Consider the following 16958-nt stretch of genomic DNA (forward strand, 5'->3'; position numbering starts at 1 on the left):
CACAAGAGGGTGAGTGCTAGCTGATAGCTATTAAGCACCTTCTATTGTCAGGCACTGCTAGACAGCTTTTATTTTACCTTTTTACAAACGGACTCAAAAGTAAAATTGCACGAGGTCCCATCATTTGTATTATTAGAAATATAAGGATTCTATTCTATTTTTTATTTATTTTTTAGTATTTTTCTGAAGTAAGAAGCAGGGAGGCAGAGAGACAGACTCCCACATGCGCCCAACTGGGATCCACCTGGAATGCCCACTAGGGGGTGATGCTCTGCCTGTTTGTAGCGTTGCTCTGTTGCAACTGGAGCCATTCTAGCGCCTGAGGCAGAGGTCATGGAGCCATCGTCAGCACCCGGGCCAACTTTGCTCCAATGGAGCCTTGGCTGTGGGAGGGAAAGAGAGAGACAGAGAAGAGGGGGGGAAGGGTGGAGAAGCAGATGGGCGCTTCTCCTGTGTGCCTTGGCCAGGAATTGAACCCAGGACTTCCACACGCTGGACCGACGCTCTCCCACTGAGCCAACCAGTCAGGGAATGGATTCTATTCTTAATTTTAAGTAATTTCCTGTATTTGGTTGACATGCTTTACAGTTCCTTCTATAGTCAAATTCATTGTTCAACTTCAGGACTGAATTAGGATTTGGTTTCTTTGTTCAGTCATGCTGTCATCTACATGAGAAGACCAAGGATATCATAATTATGATACAGAATTTAGTAAGTGAGCTAATAATGGTTAGTTAATAATAAGTGCCATTTATTGACTGGCAGTCACTGTACCAGGTTATTTTCACCTCATTGTACAAGTAACCTACTAGTCTCTGTTACTGTTATCCCCTTTAGCTGCTCCCATTTTACTTATAAAATTTCCACTGCTTGTGATTTGCTTATTAAAAAAAGTGACTTAAAATTGTTAACAAGCTTTAAACTTGCTTACGGTCACTGAATGAGTGTGTGTGGGAAGCCAGGATTCATAGTTGAGTCTGTCGGACTCCATGTGCAGTTTTCCTAGCACCATTGCTCGAGTTCCCGTGACCACGTGTGGAAGCACAGAGCAGGGAGAGAGGACGTGCTGGTTCTGGGATCAGAAAAACCTTCATGGAGGTGGCATGCACAGTAGGGTTAGAGCATGGGTAGGGTGGGAGCAGGCAGTGAGAGTGGGAGGAAAAAGAAATCTCAGCAGAGATCCAGGTGTGAGAAAGTATAGGGACTGGTGAAGGATTAATAGCTGTTATTTATTGAGTTATTAATATATGCCAGACTCATTACTTACATTAAATTAAATGATATTCTCAGTAGCAGTTTGAAAGGAAGGTATTATTATTTGTACAAATGAGAAAGTAGGCTCAGAAAGTCAAGTAATTTGTAATTTGTCTAATGTTACACAATAAGTAGCAGAGCCAGGATTCAAACTAGAAAGTCATGCTATGTTGTTTTTTTTTTTTAGGTGAGAGGAGAAAGTAAGGCAGACTCCTTCATGAGCTCCTACTGGGATCCACCTGGTAACCCTATCTGGAGCCGATGCTTGGAGTACTTAGCCTTTTTTTTTTTTTGTGACAGAGACAGAGGGAGAGACAGAGGGACAGAGAGAGGAACAGATAGGGACAGACAGGAAGGGAGAGAGATGAGAAGCATCTGTTCTTCATTGCAGCACCTTAATTGTTCATTGATTGCTTTCTCATATTACCTTGACCAAGGCGCCATAGCAGAGTGAGTGACCCCTTGCTCAAGACAAGTGACCTTGGGCTTAAGCTGGTGAGCCTTGCTCAAACCAGATGAGCCCACGCTCAAGCCAGCAACCTGGAGGTTTTGAACTTAGGTCCTCTGCATCCTAGTCCGACTATCTATCCACTGAGCCACCGCCTGGTCAGGCTCGGAGTACCTAGCTATTTTTAGTACCTGAGGCTGATGTGCTCCAATGGAGCTATTCCCAGGGCCACACTTGAACCAGTTGAGCCACTGACTGCGAGAGGGAAGAGGGAAAGAAGAGGGAGAGGGAGATGGGAGAAGCATATGGTCGCTTCTCCTGTGTGTCCTGACCAGGAATCGAACCTGTGATGTCCATACACTGGGCTGACGCTCTTTTCACGGAGCCACTGGCCAGGGCCCGTACTGTCTTTTAAACTGCCTCCCAACATGCCGAGTGTCCAAATGTTCAGGGGGACACTAGGAAAGTGACAGGGAGAGTTCTGTCTGTGCATTGCTTTTGGAAGATTATTGTGGTTGCAAATACTGGCTACAGTAGATTAAAGGTTGTAGAGGTTAGTCAGTAAGGCCCAGGAAAGGTTATTGAGGTAGTACAAGGGGAGAGGTAATAAGAGCCTGAAAAGAAACTAGTTTGAAGTCAGTGGTTCAAGGGTGATTATGGAGGGAGAGTTTATAAAACTATTACAGTATTGGATTTGGGAGAATGAGAATATGAGAGGACAGGGATATAGAAGGAAAAAACAATCAAACATGACTGACTTAATATGAAATAATTTCCTACACTTGGGTCACTTGCTTCAAAAGGCTTTTTATTTTTTTCTGTACTTTCACCACTCTTAAAGTTTTTTTTATTGATTTTACTATTTATTGAATCTCTAAGGTGTACCAGGCATTGAACCAGTGACTGGATTATGTATAATTGGCTGTCTTGTTTTCATTCCCACAACTTGTTGCTCTCCTCTCTCTAGTTCATTCTCTGCTCTACTGACTTTTGCCTGACCCTGCTGATTCTTTGCCTCCAGCTAGAATGACCTCCCCCCCCTCCCATTGAACCAAATCATGACTGGGCTGAAGTCAGACTTTCAGGTTACTTTGCTTGACCTTTATAATTTGACCTCTCCCTGTTCTGTACTTGGGGTGCAACCATAATAATGTAACAGACCTGAGTGTTGTGGTCAAACCAACCTGAGTTTGAATCCAGACTTTGCCATTTTTTCTCTCTCTGTGAACCTGAACAGTTAGCTGTTCTGAGATTCACATTTCTTGTCTTTCACATGCAGGCTTGTTTGAGGTTTAAATGAAATCGTGGCATGCAATGTTTTCTCAGATGTTACTTTCTCTTCCCCTTTTAAGCTTTTTTACTGAAATGCAGTGCAAGCTTCAGGAACAGGAGTGACTGGATCTCCTTTAGTATGTTTTCCATACTCAAACATTTGCTTACTTGTTGAAGGACTGCTCACCTTAGTTCTGTTTTCACTTGTGATTAAGGGAAATGAACAATAAGAAACTTAAAACAAGGCCCGATGCTAATACTCTGCGCCACTTGTAACTTTCTTTGTTCTTTCAGCTACTGGATTCAGAATGCATATCCTGGCAGATTGTCTTTGGTCTATTTTTTCCTCAGCTCTTTGTTTTTATCACTTTATTCTGCTTCCCCCCAGACTTTTGTGGATTCCTAGAATGGTACAACTAGAACGGGTGAGCTGAGGCTCGTCTGGGCAACAGCCACGTGACAGGTGTAGACCCTGAGCCAGCAGGCATCACTAGGAGTGCAGTCCAGGGCTTTCCGAGTTCCTGCCTAATGCTTCCTCAGTATCCCCTGGTGTTTGTGTTTCTCACAAATTCTTTAATTGCCAATAAAAAGAGAATAGAATTTTTTTAAGTTGAAAACGTGTTTAAGGAGAAGTAGTATTCTTGGGTTTTCCTGAGCAATATAGATGTAATGAAAAATTTTAAACCTGTAATCTGAAATATGCTTCTTATTGATTCCTTGGGAAAAATAGATACTTTAGGAATCTTAAATCAGAGACTTAGTTTTATAGAATTATGGATATCTGAATTTATATACTCCCTTATCAATTCACATGGATATCCAGGAAGCCAAATAACGGTTAAGCTTTAGTTGGGGAAATAGGTTGTAAAGTAATAATTCAGACTTTTATTTGTAGGGATCAAGGTGGTCGGACATTGTGTGGTGTAATGAGGATTGGCCTGGTGGCAAAAGGACTGCTGATTAAAGATGATATGGACTTGGAGCTGGTTTTAATGTGCAAAGACAAACCCACAGAGACCCTGTTAAATACAGTCAAAGAGAATCTTCCTATTCAGATCCAGGTGAGTACGGTTGTTTAATTGCATCTCTAAGAGGATTTGTTAAAAGGTGAAAATAGGTAGTGAATTTGAATTCAATAGGAAGAACTTGGTAATAGTGAAGGTACAAAAGAAACACTGTTACTCTGGGTCAGTGACACATTTATCATTTTTAAAGCAGATTTCTGGTGATGGGTACTCTGGCTAGATTTACCAAATTAAGATGGCTGTTAAGGTACAGTCTTAAAAATTTGCTGAGAGTCTTCACATTTTCAGACCAGGTAGGTCTCTAGGTGTTGTGAAACTCTTGAAGGGATGATATAATGCAGAAAAACATTGAATGATCAAAAGAGCCGAGACAACTGGAGACTTGCATAGACGATAATTTTGAATATTGAAGACTGTTAATTTAACAGTCATTCATGCTGTTAAATCAAAGCCACTGTTAAAGATTTTTCTTTATTGATTTTACAGAGAGAGTTGAGGGAGCAAGAAGTATCAACTCATAGTTGCTTCACTTGATTGCTTGTTCATTGATTGCTTGTTATTTGTCATATGTGCTTGACCAGGCAAGCCCAGGGTTTCGAACCAGTGACCTCAGTGTTCCAGGTTGACACTCTGTCCACTGTGCCACCACCGGCCAGGCCAAAGTCACAGTTAATTCCTTATTTCCAAACCTTTTTCATATGGTGTTGCATTTAGAAAATTTTAAGTTAGCATGCTTCCTGGAGGATGCTGGTGAAGGCTGAAAGCTCTACTGGGCTGAAGGTACCCCAGACCGGCTTGGCCTTGGCCAGGCTGCTCCAATGGCCCGCTGTGGCTCTAATTGGGAAGCCGTAATCATTTTCAGTTTCAGAAGTGTTGTCTGTGGTATCATTACATTATAGCATTTTGATGATTTTATATCAGTCCTTATATCCAGGTCAAATAAATAGGTATCAGTCAGTTTACAAGGTCTAAACTTTGAGTTGTTGAATATTCTTTTTACTTTGTTGATTTTTTTTTTTTTTTACAGAGACAGAGAGAGAGAGAGGGATAGATAGGGACAGACAGACAGGAACGGAGAGATGAGAAGCATCAATCATCAGTTTTTTGTTGCGACACCTAAGTTGTTCATTGATTGCTTTCTCATATGTGTCTTGACCGTGGGCTTTCAGCAGACCGAGTAACCCCTTGCTCGAGCCAGCGACCTTGGGTCCGAGCTGGTGAGCTTTGCTCAAACCAGATGAGCCCACGCTCAAGCTGGCGACCTCGGGGTCTCAAACCTGGGTCCTCCACATCCCAGTCTGACGCTTTATCTCCTGCGCCTCCGCCTGGTCAGGCTACTTTGTTGATTTTTAAATTTGTATTTCTTTTACAAAGGTTATTTTTTTTCCAAAGAACTTTAAACTTGTTATTAGCTTTGTTAGTGGATCATTTTCTTTCATCTTCACCAACTGATCATCAAAACCATCTTCCTGGGTGTTTATTTTTCCCTAGCATTCTTGACAGTCAAATTGTGTTTTCTTTATTGACACATTTCCCTATATTAATTTTTGAAGCATCTATTCTTATCATTCTGCCTTAGAGTTAAAGATCCAGGTTTTTAAGTGACTGAACAAACATTTGGCTTTTCCATTTTTGATTCTGATGAAGAAATGTTTCTGGACTTCCTTAGGATTAAATTTGTTTCTTTGAATTTTGTATAAAAGCTCTGTGATCATTTGGAAAGAGAAGCGCTAAGCAACAGGGAGTACAGTAAACTTAAGAAACGGCAAGCTCAGTGACGGGTGTCTGGCTAACTATACTCTTGTTGTTAGAATGGTAATAAAAGTCCTCGTTTCCATTATGTTTTGTATTGCTTTAAAATTTAGTCTGTATTTCCACTTTTATAGTATTGTGAATATTGTTACTCTTAAATCTATAATTTAATAATCAAATTATCGGATATATTAGAGGCTTTCTCAACCATCTTACCCCCTTTCTGTTTCCTCGTGAGCCTTTTCTTAGAGAGTGGTCATATTCGTCATGTGTCAGGGTGGAAAAAGGGTTGAGAACAAGTGCCGTAATAAATCAGAGTTCTTATTTTGAAAACCTGTCACACGTCTCCAGGACTGAAGATACAGGAGATTGGGCCAAGCTTCAGTGTGCGTTAATAGAGCTTTCTCTGTGCAGACCACAGCGGTGTGAACTTTGTATTTTTTTCCTCTTCTGCGTGAGGGTCTTTATTTCTGGGCACCACAGTTTTAAAATACTCTTGTTGAACCAGCAAGTGTTCACAGGAAGGACACAAGAGAAAGTACAGGATGTGTAAACTAGTTCAAATTACAGGGATTGGGGCTTTTTAGGCAAGAGAAGACTAATAAATAAATAGCTTTAGGTCTTTGAAGGGCTTCCTAAAGAAGGTAAAAGAGGCCTGAACTCTTAAGACCAGTAATTGACCCTGGCCAGGTAGCTCAGTTGGTTAGAGTGTTGCCCCAATACAGTAGGGTTGCAGGTTAGAGCCCCAGTCAGGGCATATATAAGAATCAACCTGTGGGCTCTGGCTGGTCGCTTGGTGTATAGAGTGTCATCCTGGCAGGGCAGTGATGCGGGTTCGATCCTCGGTCAGGGCCCTGGGGAGAAGCAACCCGTGAGTGCACAACTAAGTGGAGCAACGAGCTGATGCTTCTCTCTCTCCCCCCATCAATGAAAAAGTTTTTAAAAAATCAACTAATGAATGCATAAATAAGTGGTATATCAAATTGATGTTTCTCTTTCTGTCTCTCAAATTAATAAAAAAGACCAATAATGGAAATTATGGGAAACGTTTCAATTTAATATAGCCAGTTAGGTTACCCAACAGTAAAATCAGCTGCTTTGTGTGATGGTTAGACCTATTATTATAGGTATTTGGGTAAAGGTTCCCAAGTAAAATGGAAATGTAATTGTACCTCCATCGCAGATTAAATTGTGTATATATACACACACTTATGCCCAGATATATCCATACAAGGATACACATTATTACTAACAATATCCCAGAAAATCATTTTAAGAGTGAGTTCTGCTTTTACTCCCTGCTTCCCCTTGTATTTTTGGTGTTTGTAAGGAAAACCAGTCTTTGATACGATCAGATTTTCTTTTGAGTTAAGAAAACACATTTTTTGGAGCACTTACCATAGCAAAACTTTGAGTTAACTAAGTACCTTAATTCATTGAGGTTGTATTGTACCTTTTCTCTACATATTCTTTTCTAGGGCGATTTTAGAACTTCTTGAGCAAGGGAGAAGGATGACCAAAACCAGAAGTCACTTATAATTAGTCTAGTCCAAAACTCATACCGTATGTGTATTACTTTGGATGTCTGACTTAGGGTAATAATCTGCACGCATAATTGAAAAATTCAGTTTGACTGGTTCTCTGATGGACATCTTGAATGTTCTTACAGTGACGAAATGAATGTGAGCAGTTTTCTGCTTTTTCTCTATTCCAGTTCTGATTTTTCTAGTTATTCTGTGGCCTTTTTCTTCCTTGGTTTCCTTATTCAAAATTAGTTAATGAATTTTCTATTTCCTGTCTTTTTTGAAATATTTAATGGTAAAATACTATTTTTATGTAAATGGTTCTGAGTTCTTTTAGTGTACACTGATGAGCAGAGACCAAGTAGTATTTCCATTTAGCTATTTCTGTCAGGTAATAGATACTAAATAGAAAGGCCCTGTGTAATTTTTTAAAAAAATATTTATATAGTATAATAATATATTAAATATGACTTATGTCATTGTAATTGGTACTAATTTTGTGGAAGGCCCTTAAATTGTGTATAGTTGTATGTTGAAAGAAGCAATGTACGTTTCCTCTTGGTGTCAGATGACTTGTCCCATGATGATAGGACTTGCTGGAATGATCTCTGAGACCCAGCATTAGAGAAGGGAAAGTACTACTTGTTTATACTAAGTTTTTGCTGATGAATGTCCGTGCAGAAATTATTTTTTATTCATTCTTACTGGATTCTCTTTAGAAGTCCGCATACTCTTATATAAAAATCGACATAATCTCAAATTTGTAAGTTCTTGGTAAGTAGGAGTTCCTTTATAGGCTGTCCTATCAAAAAGATACTGGTTTAGAGAAATTCCCAGCAATTTCTTTTTCTACAGTAGTTCTCTGTGATAATTTAAAGAATGATAATTTACTTTTTTATCGCATAATGATGCTGTTGGTATTTTACTTTCAAATATTAGAAAGAATGAATTTAAATATTGTTTAATAATTGTATAGAGAGTTGACACTGTGGTTGCTTTTTGAAGGAGGAGGAAAGAGGCTTTGCTGATAAGTTGGGAGGAGAGAGAAATTTCCCTAAGCTAAAGAACTAGTTGACAACTTTACTTTCTTGACACAGTATGACTAGTAGGTAATAACACTTGAAAACTAAGGGGCAGCCATTCAATTTTTGAAACTTTAATTAATTGGGTGTTTTTGAAATCTTGCTGACTTTCAGAAACTCACAGAAGAGAAATATGAAGTGGAACAATGTGTAGATGAGGCATCTATCATAATTCGGAATACAAAAGAGCCCACACTAACTTTGAAGGTGATACTTACTTCCCTGCTGATTAGGGATGAGCTGGAGAAGAAGGATGGAGGTACATACACATACATATATTTGTTCTGTTTTGTTCATGAAGGACCTCTCTTGAATGCTATGTTGACTATGCTTCATAGATTTAAGAAATAACTTCATTTATTTTAAACAGCTTTGTTTCTACATAAATCACTATATTTGGCAAAAATGTATATATTTGAAATATAAAATATGTTAATTCAAGAACCTGTGCTTACTATTTCCGTCTTAACTCTAATTTTTATACTATTTTGGTGTTCTGTTTTACTTCATCTAGTATTGCATTCAACCTATTCTATATAGTTTGGCTATCAGGTCTCATTTTAGGATGAAAGGTGGACCAAAACAGAATTTTCAGATTTATTCAGTTATTGTTTATATTACTGATTTGTACATTGCTCCTGGCTTATAATAACTATATGTAACATTATAGGATTTATACTTGACCTAATTGCCCACATGTAAATATGTTTTATAATGTAAGATATAAATTGGGGGATTGAGGCCCTGCCGGATGGCTCAGTGAATAGAGTGTCAACCCGGTGTATGGACTTCCCAGGTTCGATTCCCGGTCAGGGCACACATGAGAAGTGACCATCTGCTTCTTTCCCCCACCTCCCTTCTCTCCCTCTTCTCCTCTCATAGCCAGTCGCTCAGTTGGTTCAAGTGTTGGCCCCAGGCACTGAAGATAGCTTGGTTGGTCCTAGTGTGTCAGCCTCTGGTGCTAAATATAGCTCAGTTGGTGTGAGTATCAGCCCAGATGGGTTGCCAGGTGGATTCCTGTTGGAGCACATGAAGGAGTCTGACTATCTCCCCTCCTCTTACCTAAAAAAAATAAATAAATTGGGAGATTGACTTTTAAAAATAAATAATCTTCAGTAAATTTTTTTCTAGGAGGTTTGTGATCCTGTTAACATTTTGAGTATGGTGCATATAGGAATTATGCCTTAAACTGACTTTCTTCTGGAGTTAAAAAGAATTCCTGTCAGGCCGTGTCATCTTTGTGAAAGTAGAGGGAGAAACCTATTCTGTTTTGAGAAGTAATGATGGAACTGAGTTTCTTTCTCTGTTTTTAATCCTGTCAAGTTAGCTTGCTTCTGCCTGTCAGTCGGTCTGAGAAATTTGCCATGTGATACATCTCCTGTGTGAGACCTCTGACCAGCTGGCCTCTCTGTCATGAGAATGCAGAGGCGAGCCCGCCTTAGCCAGTGGAGTCTCCCTGATTCTCATCCCTGGACATTCACTGAGCCCCACCGCTGACCCCCGCACCTGAAATACCAGTGCAGTAAGAAATAGTGTCTTCATTTATTTCAGGGTGATGACAAAGGTAGAAAAAGACGTGTACCAGTGGGGCCAGAACTTTGAGTTTTGGCAGACTGTGATAGACTCTTTTTGAAAAAGCTTTTGGAGTAACTAAAATCAGCTATACCAAACCTAACAGATATAAACTAGATACATTTATGAGTTATAGTTTAAAATTAAAGTGCATCCAATCTATAATTGGGTTTGTGCATGTACATTTTTTTTGCTGTATATAGTATCTCTAACACCTCTGAAGAACCAATCTTAAATGGCTTAATTTCTTTAACAGCTTTTCAGTTCACCATTAACTATAGAACTATAAAATGATTTCTGAAGTATCAAGATAATTCTGTTAATTCTGGTAAGCTGTGTTCTACTTGACCCCCTCCAGTGTAAAACTAACCATTTCTAAGTAGAGTTATAATTATAGATATTATTAAAAATTTTTTGAGTATAGAGAGATGTGAAAAAGACTTAAGTTGCCAAAGACTGTATGACTTGTCTGTTTGCTTGTAGCTGTAGGCACCCCTTCCATTATTTCTCTGAAACTATTAAGAGAACACCAGGCTTCTTCCCCCCGCCCCAGCACTTACATGGGATTTTGTCATAGTTTTTAGTGATGCCCGTGAGCTTAGTCTGTTGTTTTTATTACTTTAATTTCTGTTCAGAGAAACTGAAAACATTCTTAGTGTATTGCATCCTTACTAGAAGGCTAGTTACAGGATGGGCTTTGTGGTAAAGTAGGAGAGTCAGTGTGTGTTCGAGATGTTTGGGTTACTGAAGGATCCCAAGACCTCTCTGAGCTGGAGCTCCTCAGCTGGTGTTAACATGATTGTGTGGCGTCAGGTAAGGTGAGAGTCAGCTTGCCTCTCATGTTTCATACATGTGACTTCCTCTTCTTTTGAATGGCTAAAAGATTTGCTTTGCTGTTGTTCTTAACCTGCGAGCACTTTTGACTCACCTGTTAGCTCTTCTAATGTGCTCATTTTGTCTAACCTGGGCTTTGTCAAAGACAGTTTTTTTCATATGTGCTAGCAGTTGTGTGTACTCCTGAGCAGACATGTGGAGCCAGCTTAGCTGAGTATTTGAGGTCTGGGCTGTACAGTTCTATAGGACTCGACTCCTCACTTTGGACAGCCCCTCCCCTCCCCCCCCCCCCCCCACACACACACACACACAGTTCTCAGCACAAGCTTCTTAGGGAGAAATTTCTCAGACTGAAAGATATTCCTTTAAAAAGTCTCCATTTCCTTTCTCAAAGGTAAAAAAATAGATTGCAACTTTTTTAGAGTATTTTTCTATAGAATCTCAACTTCTCCCCTCCTCACATAACAGACTATGCACAACCTGTATACACCTCACATCTTTCTCTTCCCTACCTTCCCTCTCCACATATCTGGGTAAAATCTGAAGAAGGGGGGAAGTACGGCTGAGAGCAGAGAGGACTGGCGGCCTGGGACAGGGACCCACGAGGCCATCACGCTGACCTCCTCGAGGTTGTCTTGGCAGACTTGCATCTAATTCCTCATGCCAGGTCTCTGTTTACATTTTCAGTGGCCAGAGTGCGCACGGACTCTTTGCTGTTTTCTAGTCTTTCACAGGGAAGGTTCCTCCTGCGTTGTCCGCTGTCTTGACATAGTCTAGCCCTGTCCCAGGGGGTCCTGTGCAGTAACTCTCCCCATGACCATGTCCTTCCTGCTGAGGGGGCCTGGGTGTGAGCGCAGACCTGGGGCTGGGCGGTCAGGTCTCCACTTCTCAGTTCCATTAGTTACTACTGCTGTGTGACCTTGGACAGCTTTCTTAATTATAATGTGGATAATAAATACTTAGAAAGTTGTCTGAGGTTAAACAGAGTTTATGTAGTGTGAACTGTACAATACTCAGCACACAGTAGTTGCTTAGTAAATAGCGGTAGCTTACAAAACAGAATTCACAGTGCAAACTCACCTACTCAAACTGCCTTGAGCTCCCCTGAGAACAGTGTATACATGACAGGTCTGAAGAACTGACTGAAAGTACAGGGCTGGAATCAGTATTCTGTACTTGCTACAGTGCCAACAATGGCTTGGCTTATGATACAGTTTGTGAGTCATTGAGGGTAGGCATCTTTCCCCTATACCTATCCTTGTTCCTAGCACCTAGAATGATACCTACTACATAGTAGGAAATCAAAAAATCTGTTCAAAGTGAATTTTTGTAGCCAGTGTATTGTTTGATGACATAGAACTGTCCAGTATGTAAGAAGCAGTGACAAAGGGCGTGTCAGAATTCAAGCTCTGTTAGGGGATAAAATAACTTAGTGTTTTATAAGAAGTTTTTCATGTGACTGACTTGAACGCTCACAGCAGCCCTCTGAGGTAGATAATTGCCCTATTTTATGAGTGGGGAAAGTGTCACACTGTGCCACCTGTCAGTGCAGCGCGTGTCCACTTTGTTACTTACTGTCTAGGATGTGTGTAGGAGCGTCTCAGCTGATTCAGTCATCTTGGGCCTCACCTGGGCTCAGCTGCTTTTGGTGCTTATGATTTTAGACCAAAAGAGTATTTGTTGTGCAGGTGATAGGTCAACTGTATTGTATTTACAGTGCAGTTTGACACCAGCTTGCATGGGCAAGTAGAGACTCCTGTGGCTGAGGCTGAGGCTGAGACAGAGCCCTGCCCTCAGGACTGGGCAGGTCTGCAGGGACTCAGGGAGAAGCTGCCTGGGAGTCCCTTTTCACATAACGGTGCCCGTGCGGAATCCTGACACATCTTGACAGAAGTTCACCGGCATGACAGAGGCCCGCTCGGTGAAGGCGTTAGATCAGAGGTAGTCAACCTTTTTATACCTACTGCCCACTTTTGTATCTCTGTTAGTAGTCAAATTTTCCAACTGCCCACTGGTTCCACGATAATGGTGATTGATAAAGTAGGGAAGTAACTTTATAAAATTTATAAAGCAGAGTTATAGCAAGTTAAAGCATATAATAATAATTACTTACCAAGTACTTTATGTTGGATTTTCGCTAAGTTTGGCAGAATAAATCTTTATAAAACAACTTACTATAGTTAAATCTATCTTTTTATTTATACTTTGGTTGCTCTGCTACCACCCACCATGAAAGCTGATATGCCCACTAATGGGCGGTAGGGACCAGGTTGACTACCACTGCGTTAAATTCTCATAGCCCAGAAATGGCAGCTGGGAGTGTAACTGCAGACTTTATTGCCCTGCCTTCCCCAGCCGCTAGTCCTGTGCTATCTATCTAGTGCAACCCTTTAGCTATTACCTTTTCTAGTGGCCCACTGTCTAGTGAGGCATTGAAAAAAGTCATAACAAGTGACCTTTCTACCTCAGTACTGCATTTACCTGCTCGTTATTGTGGCCTGATGTTTTGCGTGAACAATGGCGTTTCCCACAAAGCCCCCAGGAATTGAGAGGAGGGGCTGCTAGGACATCTTCAGGCTAATGAGAAAATTCTGTCAGCCTGCACTCAGTAGCTTAGCTTCATTCATATTGTCAGGGAGCCTTCATGATAACCCAGCCCAGTTATTTTACCTTTGAAGAGCCCAGGTTCCAGACATATAACCCCTGTTTAACACAGTCAAGTTCTGGCTTTTCTCTGCCCTGTGTCCAGACTAGTGCTTTTGTTAATGGGAATGTAATGCACTGAGAGAAACTGACCAACATTTCCTATAGTGCGGTGTGTTTCTGGCCCCTGGTCTAACCTCTAACCAGCTAGTTAAGCACATTAGACTTCATTTCCTGTCCTTTCATTATTCAGAATGTTTCATGTACCTTCATGCTCTGATGCCAGGTTACTGAGCATCAATTTTTAAAAGCTATTTTGCTTTGCTTTTGGCTTTTTTGTCACTCCCCAAGCCCATCCCCCATGCTATTTCTTACCTGTTTTACTGGTAACTGTAGGAAAAACAAAGTGTCTCTCAGTTCCATTGTTTCTGATTTAAAGACTCCAAGATTCCTTTTCAGAAAAGCTTTGCTTCCCCACAAAATTGAACTACCTACAGTGACGTTCATACAGAAATGCTCAACTCGAGGCCCTGGTGTGAGAAGTAGCAGTGTTTTTCCAGCAGCAATCTGTGATTGCCATGTTAAGTAATTTATTTTTCTTAATGAATGAAAGAATATGAAATGATATTATTAATAAATAAGAGAAATAGGGAAGCAGGGCTTACAGGTTGTACTGTGGTACCATATGAAGTCACTTTGTTTCAAAATAAGAAACTCTGAGAAAGATAAAATGAGAATAATTATTACACTTCCTCTGCTGTGTCCCACCTCATGAATATTGAAACGTTTCGGATCTTTTGACATTTTGACTCTCAGAGCATGAAGAAGCATGGGCATTCTGCTGGTGATGTCAGAGGGAATCTGGTGCAAGCCTTCTTTCTGTTCACTGCCTGCACCTCTGTCTCTTTAGTGGAAGCCACTGCCTCCAAATGTTGACTGTCTGTAGCAAGCTGATGCCTTTATTGTATTTTTTTTTTTAAATAAGAGTTTGTGGTTATAATTTGACTTAGGGGATGGAAAATTTTAACTATTTTTGCATTCCCCCTTTAAAAATATCTGTGTTGCTACGAGCGTGAGACATTATTTCCAAGTTCTGCCCATTGGATGAAAGTATCAGAGAGTTTTGGTTTGCCTTGTCTTTTCCTATCCAAACTCCTCTGCCTCACTCCTCTCCTCCATCGCCTTCAGATTCCCAACACTCCTACTTCATAAGATGGTAAAATGACACTTGCCTTATTCTTAACTCAAGACTGAGATGTTAAAAAATAAGTACAGTCCATACCTTTTCTTGGGATTACATTACTTAGCAGTCAGTCAACCTTTGTCATGTCTAACTTTTAAGAGATTTTAATCATGTATAGTAGTTTGTTTGATCTGGTATGTGAGCTTTACACAGATGCTTGCATTGACCACAGTTAAACATTTGGACATAACAACATTAAAATGAGTTAGTTGTGGCCCTGGCCGATTGGCTCAGCGGTAGAGCGTCGGCCTGACATGTGGAAGTCCCAGGTTCGATTCCCGGGCAGGGCACACAGGAGAAGCACCCATCCGCTTCTCCACCCTTCCCCTTCTCCTTCCTCTCTCTCTCTCTTCCCCTCCCACGGCCAAGGCTCCATTGGAGCAAAGTTGAACCAGGCGCTGAGGACAGCTCCATTGCCTCTGCCTCAGGCTCTAGAATGCCTCTGGTTGCAAAGGAGCCAAGTCCCAGATGGGCAGAGCATTGCCCCCTGGTGGGCATGCCCAGTGGGTCTCCGTCAGATGCATGCGGGGAGTCTGTCTGTCTGTCTGTCTGCCTCCCTGCTTCTTACTTCAGGAAAAAAATAAACAAACATAATAAAAATAAAATAAAATGAGTTAGTTGTATGTTTTGTGTCATTATAAAGACAGAATTGAGCCAGTCTAGGAATTTGGTCATCTATGAAGTGCATACCCATTCATAGTATATTTGTTTATGATGATAAATAAATAAATCCACATTAATCCTTCTTTTTGAGGCTTCCCATTTTTTAGTAGAAGGAGGTTGTGAAATGAGGTCCCATATTGTCAGTTTGTTGGCAGAGGTGAATGTGAAGCAATGCAAGTATCTGGTGTGGAGCTCACCTGGTCAGAAAATAAGTGCGTAGCACTTCAGCCTTCACTGTGTTGCAGACTGGAAAGAGAACCCCCACTCTTCTCTAGTAGAATTGTTTTCTGTTGGGCATTATGCCTTAAGTTTTAGTTAATGGCAAGCTACCAGTTAGAATATACAGTAAATTTGTGGTTATAGAATCTTGTAGTAAATGAGGAAACCAGAAAGTATTAGTTATCTCCTATTTAAAAATATTTTCATTGTATCAATTGGCCCACACAAACATACTACCAAGTCTGGTTATCATGATTATACTAGGAAGAAGTGTTGGTGGACTTTCCCACATCTAAGAGTTCCTAAAAGAGAATGATGTATTTGACTTAATCAGATTAGACAAAGAATTACACCTCAAGAAACATTTGAATACATTGTATGCATTTAAATAATGCATCAAATCTTCAAAAAGGTGAAAAATCCACTTTGTAACAGCTAAGAGGGAATACATTGGCTCTCTAAACTTGGATTTAGTATCATGTGACATTTTCTCTCCACAGATATTTTTTATTAATCACATATTTGAATTCTTAATTTTGCTGCTTTGGGCCATCTAATCCAACTTTAAAATGTTAAGGCAAGTCAAATATCTATAAATATATAGTATTCTTTGCTGCCTTTTTTTTAAAGGTATATAATATAAAACTTGAAATTATTTCATTTTTGTACTTTTAATAATTTCGGTTTAGAAAAAAAATAATGAGGAAACTTGAAGGTCACACCTGAACAGTTCTCATTAAAGGAGTCAAGTTTCTATGAAAGTTATCTTATTGAATGAATTTATTTAGTTGTAAAAAAATAAAATAAAATTGCCATCTGCAGTGCTTTCTTAGTATGTCTCAAATTGGTTACATAAAAGAGCCCTAGTTTTCCTTAAGAATTGATCAGCAATTAAGATTACTTCTGTACAGAATAACTATTGCCGTTGGTCCCAGATTTCCACTCTTTGTACCCTGCCAAAGGAAAAAGTGCTATGTACCTATTTTGTGTCCTTTGATATTATCAACATACTCAGTAAGATCCCAGATTGTTTGTAGCCGTGGTCATTGATTTGTTTACCGAACCAGTGCCTTTATGCTCACAGAATGGCTCTGATGATTTTTTACTTAAGTAATGATAGTGCATGTCATTTTTTAAAAAAAAGCAACAAAACCAAATTATGAAATCTGCTGGGAGTCTTATTAGTTCTCTCAAATGCTGCTCTCCTTAATATTTTTATTGTTTGGTAATTAGACAGGAACCCCTTGGTCAAGTTGTATGTCGTCCCCCCCCCCTCTCATTTTCCCATTAGAAAAGGCTGCGATGAAGGATCCCCCGGACTTACTGGACCGGCAGAAATGCCTGAACGCCCTGGCCTCTCTCCGACATGCCAAATGGTTTCAGGTTGGCTCTTCCTTATTGCCTTTCTGTTGTTACAGCCTCACATAG

At 40.2% G+C, this 16958-nt stretch overlaps 1 protein-coding gene across 8 annotated transcripts in view; it reads left to right on the forward strand.

Annotated features, from left to right (window-relative positions):
• Window positions 1–16958, forward strand: part of STRBP (spermatid perinuclear RNA binding protein) — a 154152-nt gene that overhangs the window by 86576 nt on the left and 50618 nt on the right. For all 8 annotated transcript variants that reach the window (XR_010749179.1, XM_066367211.1, XM_066367210.1 and 5 more), the window contains 3 exons: window positions 3870–4035; window positions 8471–8615; window positions 16822–16913. Coding sequence is in view for 7 of the 8 variants with exons in the window: in XM_066367211.1 (XP_066223308.1) it covers window positions 3870–4035; window positions 8471–8615; window positions 16822–16913 (403 nt within the window). In the remaining variant the exon portion in view is untranslated. The remainder of the gene's footprint in view (window positions 1–3869; window positions 4036–8470; window positions 8616–16821; window positions 16914–16958) is intronic.

The sequence above is a fragment of the Saccopteryx leptura genome, chromosome 2, assembly GCF_036850995.1.
Source record: "Saccopteryx leptura isolate mSacLep1 chromosome 2, mSacLep1_pri_phased_curated, whole genome shotgun sequence".
NCBI lineage: Eukaryota > Metazoa > Chordata > Mammalia > Chiroptera > Emballonuridae > Saccopteryx > Saccopteryx leptura.